We start from the raw sequence: 18,849 nt of genomic DNA, 5'->3' as shown, positions 1-18,849 counted from the left end.
TTTCTTAAAGATAAATAACCTAACTTTAAAAAAAATAGCAAAATGCAAAAATAAATGCAAATTTAAGCACTTTTAATGCTATGCATAAAGATAATTTTACACACACAAAAATGCTGGTCACTTCAACTATTCTGAATAAAATACAGGGGTCACATACTCTAGGAAAGCATGTAAGTAACATCTGCCTTGCAGAGATGTTATTCAAGGGTGCCATTCATTTCTTTACCTACACACAGAACTGACTTGAACCTAATGAGTTCACATGAAAATCACACAAAACCTATTTTATTGGTATGTGTATGGCCAGCTTAAGCCCTGGGTCTGCCCATGCCCTTGGAGGGAGAGCCCTGCCACTTAGTGTACAGTTCTTAACTTCCATAACCACTAACAAGATATCAGAAACATTTGAAAGTAGTTGGAAGAGAATATGTAAAGCAGCCAACAAAAACAGAGCTACAAAAGTTTGTACAGATTGTTAACCATTACAACAGAAACATACAAGACCTGTTTTAAGCCCTATCCTAGATGGAGTTTATCTTTGCTTCCAAATTTTCTTGGATGGTAGTAACATTAGGTTACACCCATCTCCGGGCATGAATAATGGTTTCAGGCAACACTCTTGAGGCACAGTTAACATTCTAGTGCACAACAGGACACATGATCTATGGTGGAGCAGACCTCAGCTCTAAACTAGTGTAATACAGACTGGTAGGGAAAATGGCTGCATACTTCCAAATACTACAACTGTTTAAATACAGATTAAAAAAAAATAGCAATGTTCCCTTCCCTGGAGCATACTGTACTAACATGAATAATGCACAAGTTAATTACTCAGGAAACAAAACACGTTTCTATCATAATATTTACTTTGTTTTAAAGTAAGAGCTAATGTTATATGAAAAACTTTACCTCCATCACTACTTCCTTCTTCTGTAATTATGTCAAGAAGTCTTTCATATGCATTTTCAAAAGCAACAATTTTCTGAATGGCAGCATTACTTTTAGTCAGTTGCTGGAGCAACAAAAGGCCCTGTTGAGCAGATAATGAAAAAGTTTTAGCACATAGAGAGATCAAGTTGATAGTAAAGAGGTGCTTGCAGTTAATTTCTTAACTTTAAAGCATATGCTCATCCAAATAAAACATTTTTCATTTAAGAATAAGATGCAATGTTCATTAAAACAGACGAGATGGAAGACGTTTATTCAACTGCATTTAAAAAAAAAAGTTACTTTCGTCATTTGCATAGAAGATTGTATTTGATGGTAGTGTTATGACTTGGACAATCTTCCTCGTCAAAATAAAAGCTGTCATTCAGTCTTTATAACTAGAGGTATATATGAGTTTTACTTACTTGCTTTCAAGGTTAAAACTTCCAAATGGTTGCCCTTTTTAATTGGACACCACTGGGCTCAGACTGTAGCTGAGAAGGGTGGGAGCTACAACATGGAGCTGGCCACTGCAAGAGGGCAACCATTTAGGGATTTAACCTTAAAAGCAAGCAAACTGTAGGTAAAAATCAGTCTCTGTGTAAAATGTATAATGAAGCAGTAGAATTCTTTAAGATATACTGTCATGGAAAAGAATGTTTTTTTCAAAACACATCAGTTAATAGAGCTTCTCCAGCACAATCCTGCATGAAATGTTTTTTAAAAGTGCAAACAGATTTTTTTCTATATTTAACTTTCAAATTTCACATGGGGCTAGCCATATTCTTAATTTCCCAGGGTGCCACCACCATGTGACTTGTGCTCTGATAAACTTCAGTTACTCTTTACTGCTGCGTTGCAAGTTAGAGTGATATCACCTCCTCCCAGCAGACAATCAGCAAAACAATGGGAAGATAGCAGCTCCCAGTAAATATCAGAATAGCACTCAATAGAAAGAAATTCAAGTCCGGCTTGCAACTCCTCCAGTTACATGGGAGTAGCAGAAACAATAGGTTATCTGAAAGCAGTTCTAATGTGTAGCGCTGGCTCCTTCTGAAAGCTCAGAATCAGGCACAATGCACTGACATGGCTGCCTACACACCAATATTACAATTAAAAAATATATATGTTGGTTCAAGAATAAACTTTTAAATGGTAGAGTGAATTATTTGCAGCGTAATTTAGAAATAAAAAGTACACCATAAGAGATGTTTGTTTTAAAAAATCAAATGTAAAAGCAGTTAAAACAGGGTTAAAACACATCAAGCTGAAGCTCTGTATTCCCCAGTCAGTGTCTGCAGGAAAATGAGGAGTGAACATGTTTCACTCTCTGCTCTTGTTTCATTTCCTTATCTGTGCCTGAGTTGCTCTTATCAGCAACTGACCAATGACAATCCAGTAAAGAAATTCCTGTGCTTTTTTTTTCAAGTCTGGTACAGAGCAGTCCCCTGCTTTTTTCACATCAGGACGGCCACTGGTTGTGTAGGTTTTCAGGAGCTGTGATCAGAGCTCATTCAGAGGAATAGCATAAGATGCAAAAAGGCTTAAAAAACAGTAGAGAATTTTCAATGGGTTTATATAGCAAATTTATATATATATATATATATATATATATATATATATATATATATATATATATATATATATATATATATATATATATATATATAAATATATATCTTTACTAATGTACAACAATCCTAATAGACTAATGACAAGACCAAATATCCTCTACATCAGAAAATCTTTAGATTTTCTGTATTTACATTCAAAATACTATAACATGAAGAATCCAAAAGATAAAAAACCGAGTGGCTCCCACAAAGCATTATATAACAATGGAGATTGTGCAAAATGTGCCTTTACTCCATGCACCACAAGTGAGTTTTGCCTACTTTTCATGCATACTCCTGGATTTAAGTTGCAGAATATAGGCTCAAATTCACGTTAAAACTTCACAAACATCCATAAATATGTCTAGTTTAGTACTCATGCTCCTCTAAGAATTGCTAACCCCTTAGTTCTGCCCCAACAGATCTTCTAGAAAATGCTTATGTTACCTAAACTGATGGTGCGGTTTATTGAGGTTAAAAAAAATAGGGTATATTCAATCCCATTAGCTGCAATTACCTTTCACTAATATACAGACAAAATATAGTGTAGGTACAAGATGTCCCTAAAGAATATCTAATAATTTCCAGTCCCCAAAACGTTCACTTACATCATTTCGTATCACCTCTCTGGAATCATCTAATAAATCCATAAGTCTTGAAACACCTAAAACACAGTAGAAATGTAGTGTTAGACCTATTTTATGGAGCATTTTATGTTTTACTTGAAAATAACACTGGGTTACATTGTTAAAGATAATTTGCTGCATGCAGAAATAGAGTAAAACAGTTTTTACCCCTGGAAGGGCTTAAGTAGCTAAGCAAAGTACAGTGGTACAAAGCTCTCCTGCTGTCACACAAGCTCCATTAACCTTTAATAACTGGAGTGCTGCACACTATAAGGGCTAAACAACATGTAATAAAAAATATCTGCAATGCACACATACCCATTGGGCTTACTAAGACAGTTTGCTGTACTTGTGGGCCTTGATGTTTTAATAGTGTTGTCAGTAGTTTTACCCCAGGCCATCGAACATGAAAATCGAACTCCTGCAACAAAAATATATCACACTCTGATAAAGCAAAGTAATATTTTGCAGCACTATACAATATAAGGAATAAATACATTAAACATATACAATAGAAGAGGTAAAAAGGGCCCTGCTCAATATAACTAAAGGAAGCGTAGGATGCTGCAGTTAGATGTAAAAATTAAGAAATAAAGTTATCAGTTTTATGACAGTGTAAGACAATCATTTTGATTCAGACTTTCAGTTATACAATTTAGTGCTTTGGTAGCATAAGAAAATAACTTTAACACAAGATTTTTTTTTTTTTACAAGGATAAAAAAAACAGGTATTATCTGTACGAACAACTGACTTAAAAAGTTGAATATAACCAACACTGTGTACAACTGTTCGAGTGTTTATGAAAGGAGTTGAACTACTAAGCTAGAGTGCTGGTGTAGGGTCAGTCCACCAGCCTGCAAAATTACAACACTAACAATGCCAGTTTGTCTTCTTAACTGTTACATCACCAAAGACACATATTTCAAACAGGAAAACATTAATGTCCAGAGTTTTGCATGCTATTATGTTGTCCATAGTCCCTACTTACCTCCAAAAGTGACAACAGGAGGGTGATATTTTCTTGCTGATTAATGAAGGTTTCAGAAAACTGGACTCCTAAATCATCTGGGGCAATCTGCTGGTTCTCATCTATAATAATATAAAAAAAAGTTCACATAAGTTAGCATTTTCATTAGTGCCTGTATTTACTGGTACAGGTATGGGACCTGTTATCCAGAATACTCAGGACCTGGGGTTTTCCAGATAAGGGATATTTCTGTAATTTGGATCTCCATAACTTAAGTCTACTAAAAATAATTTAATTATTGAAGAAACCCAATAGGCTTGTTTTGCCTCCAGTAAGGATTAATTGTTTCTTAGTTGGGATCAAGTACAAGGTACTGTTTTATTATTACAGAGAAAAAAGGAAATCATTTTTAAAAATTAGAATTATTTGCTTATAATGGAGTCTATGGGAGATGGCCTTTCCGTAATTTGGAACTTTCTGGATAACGGGTTTCTGGATAAGGGATCCTATACCTTGTATTGACACAGTATAGATTATATATGCTAATTCAGGCACAAGATGCTATAAAACACTTTTCCAGAGGTTTGGCTCACACTGGATTCTTTGGCTGCATGAAGTAAGTTTAAACAAAGAACAGGTATTGGATGCCTTATCTGGAAACCCAGAAAACTCCAAATTAAGGGATGGCCACCTTCTATTTCTCTGTAATAATAAAGATGTGCCTTGTACCTGATCCTAACTAAGCTACATGAATTTTAGTGGACAAACACTAAATTATTTTTAGCAGGCTTAAAGGGGATGTTCACACTTGTGCATAAATGTAGAAAAATAGCAATGGAGGTTGATATTTAACATTTTTCTTGCATTTTCTAATGGATATACATTAGGCAAATTTTTAAAATGGCACATTTTTTCTGTTGAATACAATGTCTGTAAAGATGAACATTCCCTTTGAGGTATGGGGATCAAAATAACGCAGTGCCCAAGAATTCTGGATAACTGATCCTATACCTGGAAGACTGATAAAAATAATAATAGGTTATTCTATGACTGTGAATAGCTGCAGGCTCAAACATTTCCACTAAAGTAACAAAAAGTCCACAGTCTGTATTTCATGCCCAGCAGCTAGCCAAGTGTAAGTTTATAAAAATACTTTCATTCTGATTTGTTATTTCTTTGTTTGTGCCTGTTTGTACCCCTTTTCTTTCAAAATATTTTAGTGATAAAAATAAATACACTGACAGCAGAAGCTATTCTTTGCAGAACAGTAAAGACCTTTTGCTAACCAGTTCAGCAACAACGTATAAGTGATGTTAAGCAGAAAATAAAGTTAGTTGTGTGAAAAAAATTTATTTCACTGCAATAAACCTGTGGCCCACCAAGAAAATGTGAAGTGGAGAGAATAGAAGATAGAGGGGAAAAACTTTCAGATGAAACATGCACATATGCTACACTAAAGACCTCTGAATAACAAGAAAAGTAATAATGAAATTATACCTTCCAAAAACGTCTTTTTTTCCCCCTCAGTCCCAAAAACAGCGCTTACAAAGAGATTAATGCTCAACCCTATAGGTAGTAAGGTAGAAAAAAAAAACACCGCCCTCTATAAATAAAATTACACACTATTTAATGAGCCCATGTTCCCATACTCCTTCAGTAACTTTATAGCAATAACCACACTGACACAAGGCCAACAAGGAAATAATATTAAAGAAGGAGTTTTGTGCTGCCTTTGGGACTGAGGGAAAAGGAACTTTTGGCAAGTATAAAATCATTATTTACTTCATGTCCCTTTAGTTAGCACCCCAAAGGTGCAACAGATACCTGTTTACGTCTAGTATAAGAAGAAACCTTACTTTTCACTTCTTATTCATTAGCAAAAAAAGTTAAAACAAAAGTTCAAAGTTGCTGTAAAAAATTGAAGATACTTTAGACTTGGGAATGGTCCTTTAGGATAAGGCCATTTGGCAACACTTGTAAATAAGCATTCTTACATGATAAATCCTGTAATTCTTCGTCTTGCTGAACAAATAGCAACATTAAAGAATGATTTGACTGAAAGGTGCAACACTGATGCTTCTTCCAAAGGTTCAAATAAAGATCTTTATAAATATTTTAGAACTAAGACAAGATGCCATACAGGAGCTACAAGCTTAGGTCTTGGTCTCAGGCTCATGATGACCTTTGTTATGGAAAAGTCTGATACCAAAGTTCATTTAAGGTAAAAAGGTAGGGTTTATTAGACACATACATGGGTCCTGAGCAAAAGATAGTCAGAACAACAGAACAAAGACAGCACAGGATTTTTATAGACTTGGTAGCATACAACATAATTACATATGAGCATGAGTGTTACCAATTTGAACAAAGAAATTGTTCTTATACCATAACAGGTGGCACAGAAGAACAGCATTAATCCAAGCCAGGGGGGCAGTGCCTGCAGCTGGGCTCTTAACAATAACACAGCACAAGAACTGCTTTAAAGCTTTAACTCCATTGGTACTGGAATGAAGGGTAACATAAATTGCTTCACAACATCACAACATCCTTCATGGACCACTGAAGGGGGGGGCATAGAACTTCTGCCTACATAGAATTTATTCCTTAACACCTTTTTAAACCTCTTTACTAGAGGATTGTCTAGTCCATAGTCTAGTTCTGGATAGCCCCATTGCTGGCATATTTGAAAAAAGGTCTCCAGATTTAGATCCCTAGTAGTGTCTATGTGCTTAGGAACTCTGATGATCCATTTACATGTCTTGCTGTAAGGGACTTGCTCTGGCCACTTCATGATTTTGTTCTTTGATTAAGTCTGAACTCCTTGTTGCTCCTTCGCTGCTCATGCAAAATGCCAACCCTGCACCAGAGTATTCCCCCTGCCCATGACCCACACTTTTGGGGAGAGTAAGTAGTGGTGATGCCTGAAGCTCCCACTGTGCTGGCACATAAAACATGGCACACGGAGTATAAAATTCAGTTGTCAACGCCTTTCTATCTCACAACCAATCCTACAACGTGTCCTAACCTCTTGGGGGGGGGTGAAAAACACTGAAGGAGTATCGGAACAGAGGGGTTCTATAGAGCGTGGATTTTTTTTTTTTCAAGGGCAGTGTTTTCTTTTTTTTCTTACATATAGAATGGAGCATCTCTCTTTATATTATTGCCTGAAGGGACGTGAGGGAAACATGAATGCAGAAATTATTACCAAAGCAAGGACTGTTTAAGAAACAATTTTCATGCAGCATAAGATATCAGAAATCTTTGCATTTTTTGCAGTTACACAAACAAAATAAAGCAAATAAATAATGTTTAATAGATTCAGTCATCATTTTCCTATAGAAGTTTGCCTCATATGCTTAATTAGTTTCTACAACTACAAAAAAAAAAGTTATTTTAAAAGACAAGGAAACTTAAATTCTGTCGTCTATCATGTTTCTTCATTTTACAAAGGATCCCCCTTGTGCCAGCAAATGTTCAGTATAGTAAAGCCAGAAATTTTACAGTACTGTTCATATACTGGTCTCAGACTGGTTCAAGGGACTGTAAAAAAAAAAAATACAGCACTGGGAATTATCACTTGGAAAACGAAGAAACACGTGGACCGAAAGGAGATGGAAAGTGTGTATGTATGCATATTTCTATGATAAAATGTGAGACACAGTCATGCAACCTTACCAAGCTGTATTAATCGCAAGAAAGTCATGTGAAAGTCTTGAGTTGTTATCTCAAACTTTAGTTTAGTCATTAATTTTAATGCACACTACATTAAACTTTTTGTAGCCATGCACCTCCATAGCTCCATCGGTCCCCCCCCCCTTCTTTAGAGCCTAAGAGCAGGGGTATACGGGGAGATTAGTCACCCAGCGACAAATCTTCGCTGTCGCGGGTGACTAATCTCCCCGCAATGCCATCCCACCACCGAGAATGTAAATCACCGGTTGGATGGCATAAGCGTCGCTGCAATGTCCCGCAGTCGCCCGAAGTTGCCTCTCTCAATTCACATTCTAGCTGGTGGGATGGCATTTTGGGGAGATTAGTCGCCTGCAACAACAAAGATGTGTCGCTGGGCGACTAACCTCCCCATGTACCCCTACCCAAAGACTGATGGGAAGACAAAAGACTGTAAATCTTCTTCTAACAGCAACTGAACACAGGACAAATTGAAATATTTTGTAGCTTTGTGTGCAAAAAGCACTCTAAAATCAGCACAATATTTAATCCAAGTTTAAGTCACCTAAAAACAGCCAGTGTTTTCTGCAGACAATTATTGCTCAAAAGCACATAAACTGCCCCATGTGACACTGCCCTTAAAGAAAATAGTCAATAGCATATTTTAGTCAATTTTAGACAGGCTGTTTTGGCTTTTTTGGAAACGTTTGTGGAACTGCAAACAAGGTGTGATAAAGCAAGCAGGTGAGTTGATAACAATGTTACTAGCAAGAAGTGATGTATCACACATGCATCAAGATCACTTTTTTACCTTCTGATTCAGCTGCAAAGGTTGACATAAAAGAAAGAAAAGATGGTAAGTTCAAAACACAAGATAGTCACAGGGATTGTAAATTCAAGGAGACATTTGTGTTTCCAAAACTGGCGACATTCATGCAACATTCCATGATTATAGCAAGACTGAAACAGTGAAAAATCCTGGCTGGTTAAAAAAGTAAGTTAAATAAAAATGTTATTTATGAAGATTCACCTGACCAATTATATAAATTTCTTTTCAAAGCCTGCAAAGCAAAACATTGTTTTCTTTCAAAGTTATATATTTTAATAATTCTAACTGCAAAGCAAAGAAGGTGCAACCAAACAAATGTATTTCCAGGGAATTGTCCATGCAAGTTATGCTATGGGCCAACAGAAGCAGCCTGTCTGCTTGCCAGAAACAATACTGATCACCTTTCTCCCTTGGTAGAAGGCTCCATGAAGGAAATCGACCAACTGCATGTATGAGGTTGGATCGGCCAGTAAGGGAGGAAATAAGGAAGCAGACATTGTATCAGGGAATGGATTTACGACATGAAAGGCAGGTAAGAATTAAATCTAAAGTCTTAAAAAGTCAGGGTATTAAGTAGTATGGAAGTAGTGTAAACTAGAGGTGTTGCGGAGACATATATTTTACTGCATCACTGTTCTTACAAGGCTTCTTAACTTTTTTTCTTAGAGGAAACAAATTTAACTGAGGAATTAGCTATGTGACCTGAAAATTGATTTAAAGAATGGACCTAAATGTGTGGTGGGTCCCCTAGTGGGGGGCAAATAAGTGAAGGCCAGTTTGAGTGTGAATGCTTATTTCCAGTGGTGCAGTTGTTAGCACTGCTGTCTTACTGCACTGGGGCTACAGGACTGATTCCATTTTGCACTGGGGTCTGTATAAAACAGGTAAAACTGAAAACAAATCGACCATAGTTTGTATAAATGTAAGAGGGACTTAATAGAGTGTTTACTAAAATTGGCAATTAATACAATTGATGTTTCCCATAGCAATCAATCAACAATTAGATTTAAACAGTCACCTATATGTTAGAAAACAAAAGTATATCACCAACGATATTTGTCGTCAATGTTAGTAAACATGGCCCTGGGAGGGGAATTGAAGTGAATAATATTCTCTGTAAAATGCTGTAGAATATGTTTATATGTAAGTTAATGATAATATTAATTGACTTTGATATCTTAGATATCCCTGGACCTACAGGATAGAGTTGTTTTCTATATCTATCACCCTGTTATGAGCTAAGGGGGCCCGACATTTTTTACCACAAAGGGAAGCCTAAGCACTTTTGGCTTAAAATGATTCTATTTTGAGAATGACAATTCACTCTATAAAGCATGAGGAACACGTTTTAGTTCCCAACCCTTAGTTTAGGAAGTCCTATTTTAAAGGATGGCTATAATAAAGCAGAATAAAGATAAACTCAATAACCCATGAGAAATTGTGCAGAAAATAAACTAGATTTTAAGGTGATCTAGACATAGGTGACTAGACTGGATAGAAGCTCATGGTTAGTGTGGTATGTACACCAAATTAAGCATGATCTGCTATCACCACAATGCAAGAAATACCCTTGTGTCAACTTTTTAAAGAATGTACGGTATCCTTCTAATAAATATACATATTAAATACTTGGGAAAAAATAATAATCTGCCTTTTATTATAACAGGAGGAATAGTGATGCATTTTGTAACTGGGAACTTCCTAGGGAAAATTCCTGCTTCTGGCAGACACACTTGTCCTATAATAGTGTAGAGCATTTGACATTCTATTTTGTGCCAATATTTTCCTAACCAAAATTCCTAAAGCGAGGATAGATAATACAATGCATATCTGGTTACATAACAGACAGGCGCTTTCTGTTAACTGCCCAGTATTATTCAAGTGCTTTGGATAAAGACAAATCAATGTGAAATAAGAATAGCTAAACAAAAAAGGTGCAACATATGTAAGATATAGAAACACCACATGAGGACTATACTAAAAAGAATAAAGTTCTTACCTGTTTCATCTGCGTCATTTGACATTATATTGTATAAAGTGTCCAAAGCATAACCAATTATTTCCGAGTCGGAACTGAAAGTAAAACATTAAGGTCAGATAAGTCTAACCAGAAAGAGTTTTTGCTAATTTCCTTCTTACTAAACACAAATAGAATAATTTCCCCCCAAAAAATGTTCTTGTACAAGTACATCCTTTCCTTGATTCTAGCTACACTAATATAACAATGTATTAAAAACCTATAGAAAAATATCTCTACATTCCCAAAGGGCTTGTTTTTAACATATAAGTGGGTCATTACAACCTACATGTACAGCTGCAGCCAAAAATAGTGCTGAGGTCCTTGTATCCAAAGCAGCTCCTGGAAGTGCCAATTGCATAGCACCTATTAGTTTGTTTTGAAGATTGTATGCAAGTGCTCTATTCATGAATAAAAGTTTTGGCCAGTAAATAAGATGATAGCAAAAGTCCGTTGCTATGGTTAAATTGGTTAATGAACCAAGCCACATTTTGCCAAGCTAGAGTTTGGCATGTGATCTGGTCACTTGGCATGGCATGACACTAATTTGCAGACCCGGGCACTTCAAGCAATTAACTCTCACCAATGCCAAAAACACACATAGGCAAAAGACACTTTTCAGTCTGGACAGACCTGCAACAATAGACTGATATACACTGTCCAAAAACTGGGGACTAGGTTAATATATTAAAACACCTTGTTTAGCCATATTTCCTTTATTCTGAGATGACTGATAGCTTACCGGTCTGTCTGTAGAACATTAATAAGATGATCCATAGCTTGAGTGGCCACATCGAAGCGGTATTTCTGGTTGAGGAGAAATAAACAATAACATATATATATATATAATATCTAATGCAGATGTGTTAGATCTGCAACAGACATAAACAGATACAGCAATGATTAAGTTCTGAGGGAAGAGGGACTGCAAAATAGCCAACAGAATAACAGTAACTAATGTCTGTCAAGCCAATTACTACAGATAAATGCTCTAAACTTTATCTACAATGACTCTTCTCACCTATCAACCCAGCTGTCTCCTGAAGAACTCCAGCTGAGGGAGTTCTCAGACAATAATATAAAAACCCATCACAACATCTATATAGAAGACCTGAATGATGTTATGGTGGAAATAGGACAAAAAATTTGCAAAGCACTATATAAACTGCTACAAATAATTACCTATGTTATTAGGTTTGAGACTGTTTTAAGCCAGTATTGCATATGTGTCTCATATAGTCAACGTTTAATTTTTGAAATGTAAGATCTGATAACATATAGATATGAAAATCCTCTTGGCTAATTAATCCAGTAGCATGCATACAAGGACATAGACAGGGGCAAGCCTTTTTGTGTCTCATACATGATCTTAAGTTTGAGTCTGAAATATGGAACCAAGCAAAAGAAATTTATAGGAGACTAGCAAATAGCAACTTAACATTTAAAGAGGTAGTTCACCTTTAAAATAGCAGAGAAATAGTTTTTGGCTGATGGGGTCAGTGACCCTCATTTGAGAGCTAGAAAGGCAGAAGAGGAAGAAGCAGAAAAAGTGAACCACCCCTTTAACAGTTGCCATGGAGAAATAAAGAAACATAAATCTTACAATTTTATGTGCAGAGTGAACTAAAACCTTCAGGAATTAAGTCTTGGATCTTGAGGACCTTAGTGCAAACATGTGTGTGTAAACTGACTGCATTAATCATAAACAGTGCTCACATATATCCAAATTTAGGGTCATAATAACACATCACTGGACAAAAAATATGAGACAAACCTTTGATAAAGATTTGAGGGCTCGTACTGCATCTCTTCGATCATCTAGTAGAGTGGCAGAGGCAACCCTGTCGCACAGCTTCTGGATCTAGAAAAGGATGATTAGATATATATCAGTTTTAACAAAACCAAAGGTATAAAATATGAATCATTTAGACATTTGGCAGTATAAACCATATTTCCTAATTTAACAAATATAAAATTAAATTGGTTTTTGATCCAAAAAGCCTTAAACTAAGCATTGAACTAAAATGTTCATTAAGGCTAAATTTAAACAGGGATTTATTAACAAAGCAAATAGCTACCTCAAAGAGATGAAAATGACTACAGTTGGTCAGAGATTTTGTTGGAAACTAAGCACATTACTACATTACTGACAGTCAAATACCCTAAAATCCAACACCTTACCATACAGACATTTACAATACTTTCCAAGCTAACTTACCTGCAGCGAGTCACTCACTATAGTTTACATATATACTTCAATACGAAATTAAGAGCGCAAAAAATTGCCCAGGCATTGTAACCCATAGCAACCAATAAGATCAATGCTTTTAAACAGGTGTCCAGTGAATGCTACATGGTGATTGGTAGGCATAGGTGATTTGACCAGTTTTAAAATTTGCACCTTTTACTACATAACACCATTTTAGCACAGGTATGGGATTCCACATCCAGAAACCCGTTATATAGAAGGGCCAAAATTATAGAAAGGCCATCTCCCATATATTCTATTTTCAGCAAATAATCTAATTTTTAGTAACGATTTCTTTTTTCTCTGTAATAATAAACAGTACCTTGCACTTAATGGTAATTAATCTGCATAAATCAATACTAGTGGCAAAACAATTCTACTGGGTTTATTTAATGATTATTTTTGTACCAGTCATTACGCTATGTTAATCTGAACTTTCATATATAATATTTTTTTTTTAATTACACAAACATACCTGATTCCACAGACTGAAAGAAAGTCATGATACTCATACTAGCAATTTCCAATTATCCCTAACAGCAAGGGCACACTAAGACGATTGACAGCTTGCCTCGGCAGGCAATTTTTAATAGATATAGAGGAAAGCGGATCTGCTAGGCGCACACCACTTGGGTCTAACACAAGCCATTACAAAAGTGTGACAAGAAAAGTGGCAGACACTATGGCAGCAGCCAGCCCCACTGACTTTGATTGTGACATTTTTAGTACTAACAGTGAAGAATTTCCTATATTTTTTATTGAAAATGGAACAAAGTTAACACAATTTTCTTTACATAACAAAGATAATAAAGTTATACCTGTTCAGCATACAAGTTTCTAATAGAAGAAACTAGGAAATCAGATTGCCTCACCCTAAAGCTGGCCATACACGCACCGATAATATCGTACGAAACCTCGTTTCGTACGATATTCTATGCGTGTATGGCATGTCGGCGAGTCGACTGATATCGCAGGAAGCTGCTGAAATCGGTTGGCTCGCCGATCGGCCAGGTTAGAAAATTTTGATTGGGCGCCATAGAAGGTGCCTGACCAAAATCTGCTGTCAGGGCTGAATTGGCAGAAGGAGGTAGAAATCCTATTGTTTCTACCACCTTATCTGCTGTTTCAGCCCTGAACGGTGTGTGGCGGATCTGACGATGTTTCGTGCGACCATCGTCAGATCGCCACGTGTGTGGCCACCTTTAGGCAGAGAGGTACAATCTGAGCAACACTCAAAATAACACAGATTATTATAAATCGCACACACAAATTGACACAGTGTTTTCTAGCCCTTTACCAAGTGTAAGCCAATTATGCAACATTCCACATGATAATTAAATTAAGTCATACAAAAGAGTTAATGGAGCACATTGGAGGCTATATAAAGGATCTTATCTGACCAAAAGGTCTCCAGATGATCAGCCCTGAGCACTTTAATATTTGTAAGACTTAGCATCTGCTCTCTGAAAGGATTCTGTTTTTATGGAAGCAAATACAGGTATGGGATCTTTTATCCAAAATGTTTGGAACCAGGATTTTTCCGAAACTAAAGGGAAAAATTAGCTAGTTCATGCTTACTCTTAAATAGTAAAGGGTTTAAAAAAAACCCCTGTATACATGTACCACTGGATTGGACTACTCTAATATTCCCCATGAACAGCAGTACTATCTATATTCAAGACATTCTATCTCTGTCCAATCTTTTGGACACTTCCACTCCTCTAAATCTACTAAAGACAACAAGCCTCTGCAGCATGGCACAGCAAGGAAGTAAGGAAGGGGACACTGGAAGGAATGGCTCATTTACAAACATAAGCAAAAATGCAGAGCACTAGAATGGATGCAAAATTTAAGGTACCTGCTTTCAGACACAAGAATCTGCCCTACACAGTGTCTGTTTTATGGTCCTGAGGCAATAAGAGATTATGTGATTTTTCCAGGCAACAAGGTTGATATCCCTGTGGCAATTAAATATATGCTTTAAAGAACCATGGTTTATTTACTTTACCACTGTGCCATTACACATGCACGGATAACAAACATAAATCTGTATGAGAAAAAATATTCAAGGAGACATTTCTAATTACTGTCAATAAGTATTAAGGCTCATACCCACTGCATTTTAGATATGATCCAGCTGTGCTGTTACTGTGTATGTATCTACCAGACTAAAAACTATTGAACATTTGGGATAATTGCCAAAGCCTGGAACATTTTTTTCAATTTTTTCTAGAGATGATTTAGAGAAGCAACTGCAATTGTGCTGCAGTTGCAATTTTTGCCAAATGAATGTGCCTTATTCAGATGGACCAAGCATGTGGCTCACATGCAAGAGTGGAGAGATATAAAAATGCCAGAGGGAAATAACAAATATCAGTAACAAAAAGTATGTATGGTCCCCAAATTGTGGAGTTGAACCACTAGTGGTACCCAGGGCCTGGGCTGCCAAGGACAGAAATGAGCAGTCCAGCCAGAATCAGCATGACATTGATGAGATTGGGGGTGCATGCTTATATGCTAGATATTCTTGACACATATATGACCTTGTTATGGTCTGGGGGGGGGGAGTATTAGCCTCAGAACGAGCGTATGGACCAAAAACATTATGTAAACAACTGGATCACTGCTTTCACCATAAATACACATCTTTATACATCCACTAATATTAGTTCGATAAATATCAGGAACATCGAGGCCTTCAAGCTGCTGCAGTTTCACTACAGCTCCCAGCATTCCTGACAGCAGTAAGGGGTGCATGCAACCATTTGTACAGCAGGTAGATTTGTGCTGTATTATTAGATAACATCTGCTGTCACTCACGGTCTGGGTCCCGGACTGTTGAGCTCCAGAGGTTTGCTGCCCTCCCATCACTCCCCTGAGGAAATTCATGTTGAATTCTTTGCCTCCTACAGCAGTGGCTCGAAACGCACACCCCGAAAGAAAATCTCCAGCAGACAGTGAAAGCACACAGGCCGGGATCAATGGGCTACTCGCCCTGTGCGGTGAAAGGTGCAAGGGGGAGGGCAGAGAGAGCTTAGACTGTGTGTACACACAGGGCAGAAGTGCGATGACGTGTGCTCAGTGTGTAGAACACAACCCCGGAAGCTGCAATGGCCCGCTGCGCATGCGTGGAGTACGTGGCGGTGACGTGTTGGAATGAGGAACGTAGCAAGGCGTGCCTTTAGATAACAGCTGATTGTCTCAAAGTCCTTTCTGTTTGAGGCGGGTAAATGAAATTTGTCCATACACAATTTGTGCTCCGTTAGGGCTAAACTCCACCACCTACAAAATCTGATCTGCATAGGCTGTAATGTAAAGTCTGATGGAGTATTTTGTTCCTCCATCTGTACATAACAATGTATTTCAAGGTGAAATAAAGTCCTGACTGGATGCGACAATACTGTATTGTGTGCGGACGCAGCATGCCCATTAACATCTGACAGTCGCATCGCATCAGATGAAAAAAATTACATGTAGTTTATACACCAGATTTTTGTATCAGTCCTCTTTTGTTTTGATGCTTGCACGTACATACGATTTTGTGTTTTGTCAAACCAACTCCATCGGGAAAAGTGCTTAGGGAGTTTAGCCCTAAAGGTGGCCACACACGTGGCGATTGTAGATCTTTCGTGATCATACAATCTGCCACTAACCGTTCAGGACTGAAACGGCAGATAAGGAGGTAGAAACAATACCTCCTGCCGACGGAAGATTTTGCTCAGGCGCCTTCTATGGTGCCAGATCAAAATCTTTTAACCTGAAACAGGCAGATAAGGAGATAGAAACAATAGGATTTCTACCTCCTTCTGCCGATTCAGCGCTGAAGGCAGATTTTGGTCAGGTGCCTTCTATGGCGCCCGATCGGCGAGTCGACCAATATCAGCAGCCTTCTGCGATATCAGTCGACTTGCTATACACGCATAGAATATCGTACGAAACGAGGTTGGCCATACACACACCGATAATATCGTACGAAACCTCGTACGATATTATCGTACGAAAATTTCGTGACTTTCGGATCGCTAATACAATATTATTGTGACTAATACGATTTTTTTCATGATATTTGCAATCTTCAGAAATTATCATATCCAATCCGATTTTTTCCCATTCGGGATTCGAACTCGTGTTTTAATGAATCGGCCCCTAGGTGTTCTTAATGAATTGGGACATGGTATGACCAAATGCAACAAAACTTTTTAGTGACTATCATCTCAAGGACATAACATTCCCTCCTCACACGCTCGCATTCAAGACTTTGCAAGGGCTGCCCCCCTTCTCTGGAATTCGCTCCCACAAACTGTCAGACTTTCACCCAATCTCTCTGCCTTCAAGAGATCTCTAAAAACACATTTATTCAGAGAAGCTTACCCTAATCTAGTTTAGCAACACCCTGTGCCACACCTCTCACAACTCTGGTCATGCCCATTCCCACACCTTGTGTCTCAACCCTTTCTCCTTGTAGATTGTAAGCTCTTTTGGGTAGGGCCCTCTTCACCTCTTGTATCGGTTATTGATTGTTTTATATGTTACTCTGTATGTCCAATGTATGTAACCCACTAATTGTACAGCGCTGCGGAATATGTTGGCGCTTTATAAATAAATGTTAATGTAATGTAATAACCAGAGACATTAATCTGCCATCTGTTTACCCGAAATTCACAGGCTTGCCCATGTAACCAATAAAGTTGTGTCACACCTTAGCAGTGCATTATGGCACAGGACAAAACATTCAGCCAAGGGTTTTCAAAGCTGCTTCAATCTGTTATCCATTTACCTTAACATCGTATCAAATTGACTGCATAATTCCAGCAGTGTAACATGTAATATTAATATGTGTAATATTGAGAGAGAGAGAGAGAGAGAGAGAGACTAATGGTGCACACGATAAACAGTTGTTTTACCTGAGTGCCTGGACTGAGAAACAACATAATCAACGCAGAAGAACAGCACGCACAGGATTTGCTGAGTCAATCTTCCAAAGGTTTATTTTGCTCAAATTAGCAAAATAAACCTTTGGAATATTGACTCAGCAAATCCTGTGAGTGCTGTTCTTCTGCATTGTTTATTATATATACCTATTATCCAAAATGGTACATGAGGTTTTCCCCATACATTTAGCCTGTTAAAAAATAATTTAAACATTAAATAAACCCTAAAGGAATGTTTTGCCTTCAATAAGGATTAATTATATCTTAGTTGGGATTAAGTACAAGGTACTATTTTATTATTACAGAGAAAAAGGAAATCGTTTTTAAACATTTGAATTATGATGGAGTCTATGGGAGATGGCACTTCTATAATTCTGAGCTTTCTGGATAATGGGGTTTCAGATAATGGGTCCTATACCTGTAAAACATGTAAAAAACATGTAAAACATTCAGTCTGTTATATATAACATAACATGCAACAGATTGCATCATTCCAGCAGCACATTCTAGCAAGGGATAAAACTTAACTAGGAATCTTCAAAGGCACTGAAAATTATACATTTCACTTTTAACATATGTTATATGTAATATATAACAAATGTAATATGTAACATATTGCATATGTAATACAGTAATGTGTAATATATAGCATGTGTAATATATTATGTTAAAAACATGTATAATGTACTTTTTTAAAGGAACAGTAACACCAAAAAATTCAAGTGTTTAAAAGAAATTACAATATAATGTACTGCTACCCTGCACTGGTACAACTGGTGTGTTTGCCTCAGAAACACTACTATGGTTTATATAAAGAATGCAGCTGTGTAGCCATGGAGGCAGCCATTCAAAGGAGAAAAGGCACAGGCACTTAGCAGATAACAGATAAAACACTATTGTATTATACAGAACTTATCAGTTATCTGCTATGTAACTTGTGCCTTTTCTCCTTTTTATATGATGATGATATACTGTACATTGTGAATCGGTCCCTAAACATATGCATATGCAGGCCATGTAG

The 18,849-nt window shown here is 37.1% G+C and overlaps 1 protein-coding gene across 4 annotated transcripts in view; it reads right to left on the bottom strand.

Moving 5' to 3' along the window:
- The window catches only part of uso1 (USO1 vesicle transport factor), a 36,478-nt gene extending 20,444 nt beyond the window's left edge, over positions 1-16,034 (bottom strand). The window contains exons 1-9 of one of the 4 annotated variants that reach the window (XM_004911078.4): positions 15,718-16,034; positions 12,424-12,510; positions 11,392-11,456; positions 10,632-10,705; positions 8,615-8,626; positions 4,156-4,256; positions 3,485-3,587; positions 3,149-3,204; positions 910-1,030 (exon numbers count right to left, since the gene is read on the bottom strand). In XM_004911078.4, the coding sequence (XP_004911135.2) occupies positions 910-1,030; positions 3,149-3,204; positions 3,485-3,587; positions 4,156-4,256; positions 8,615-8,626; positions 10,632-10,705; positions 11,392-11,456; positions 12,424-12,510; positions 15,718-15,786 (688 nt within the window). In that variant the 5' untranslated portion in view covers positions 15,787-16,034. The remainder of the gene's footprint in view (positions 1-909; positions 1,031-3,148; positions 3,205-3,484; positions 3,588-4,155; positions 4,257-8,614; positions 8,627-10,631; positions 10,706-11,391; positions 11,457-12,423; positions 12,511-15,717) is intronic. The other 3 variants (XM_004911079.4, XM_002938625.5, XM_004911080.4) reach the window with 3 other exon arrangements.
- Between the last annotated feature and the right edge of the window lie 2,815 nt (positions 16,035-18,849).

Source organism: Xenopus tropicalis, chromosome 1 (genome assembly GCF_000004195.4).
Source record: "Xenopus tropicalis strain Nigerian chromosome 1, UCB_Xtro_10.0, whole genome shotgun sequence".
Taxonomy (NCBI): domain Eukaryota; kingdom Metazoa; phylum Chordata; class Amphibia; order Anura; family Pipidae; genus Xenopus; species Xenopus tropicalis.
Note: the sequence above shows the minus strand (reverse complement) of the source record. Positions and strands in the feature narration are given on the sequence as shown.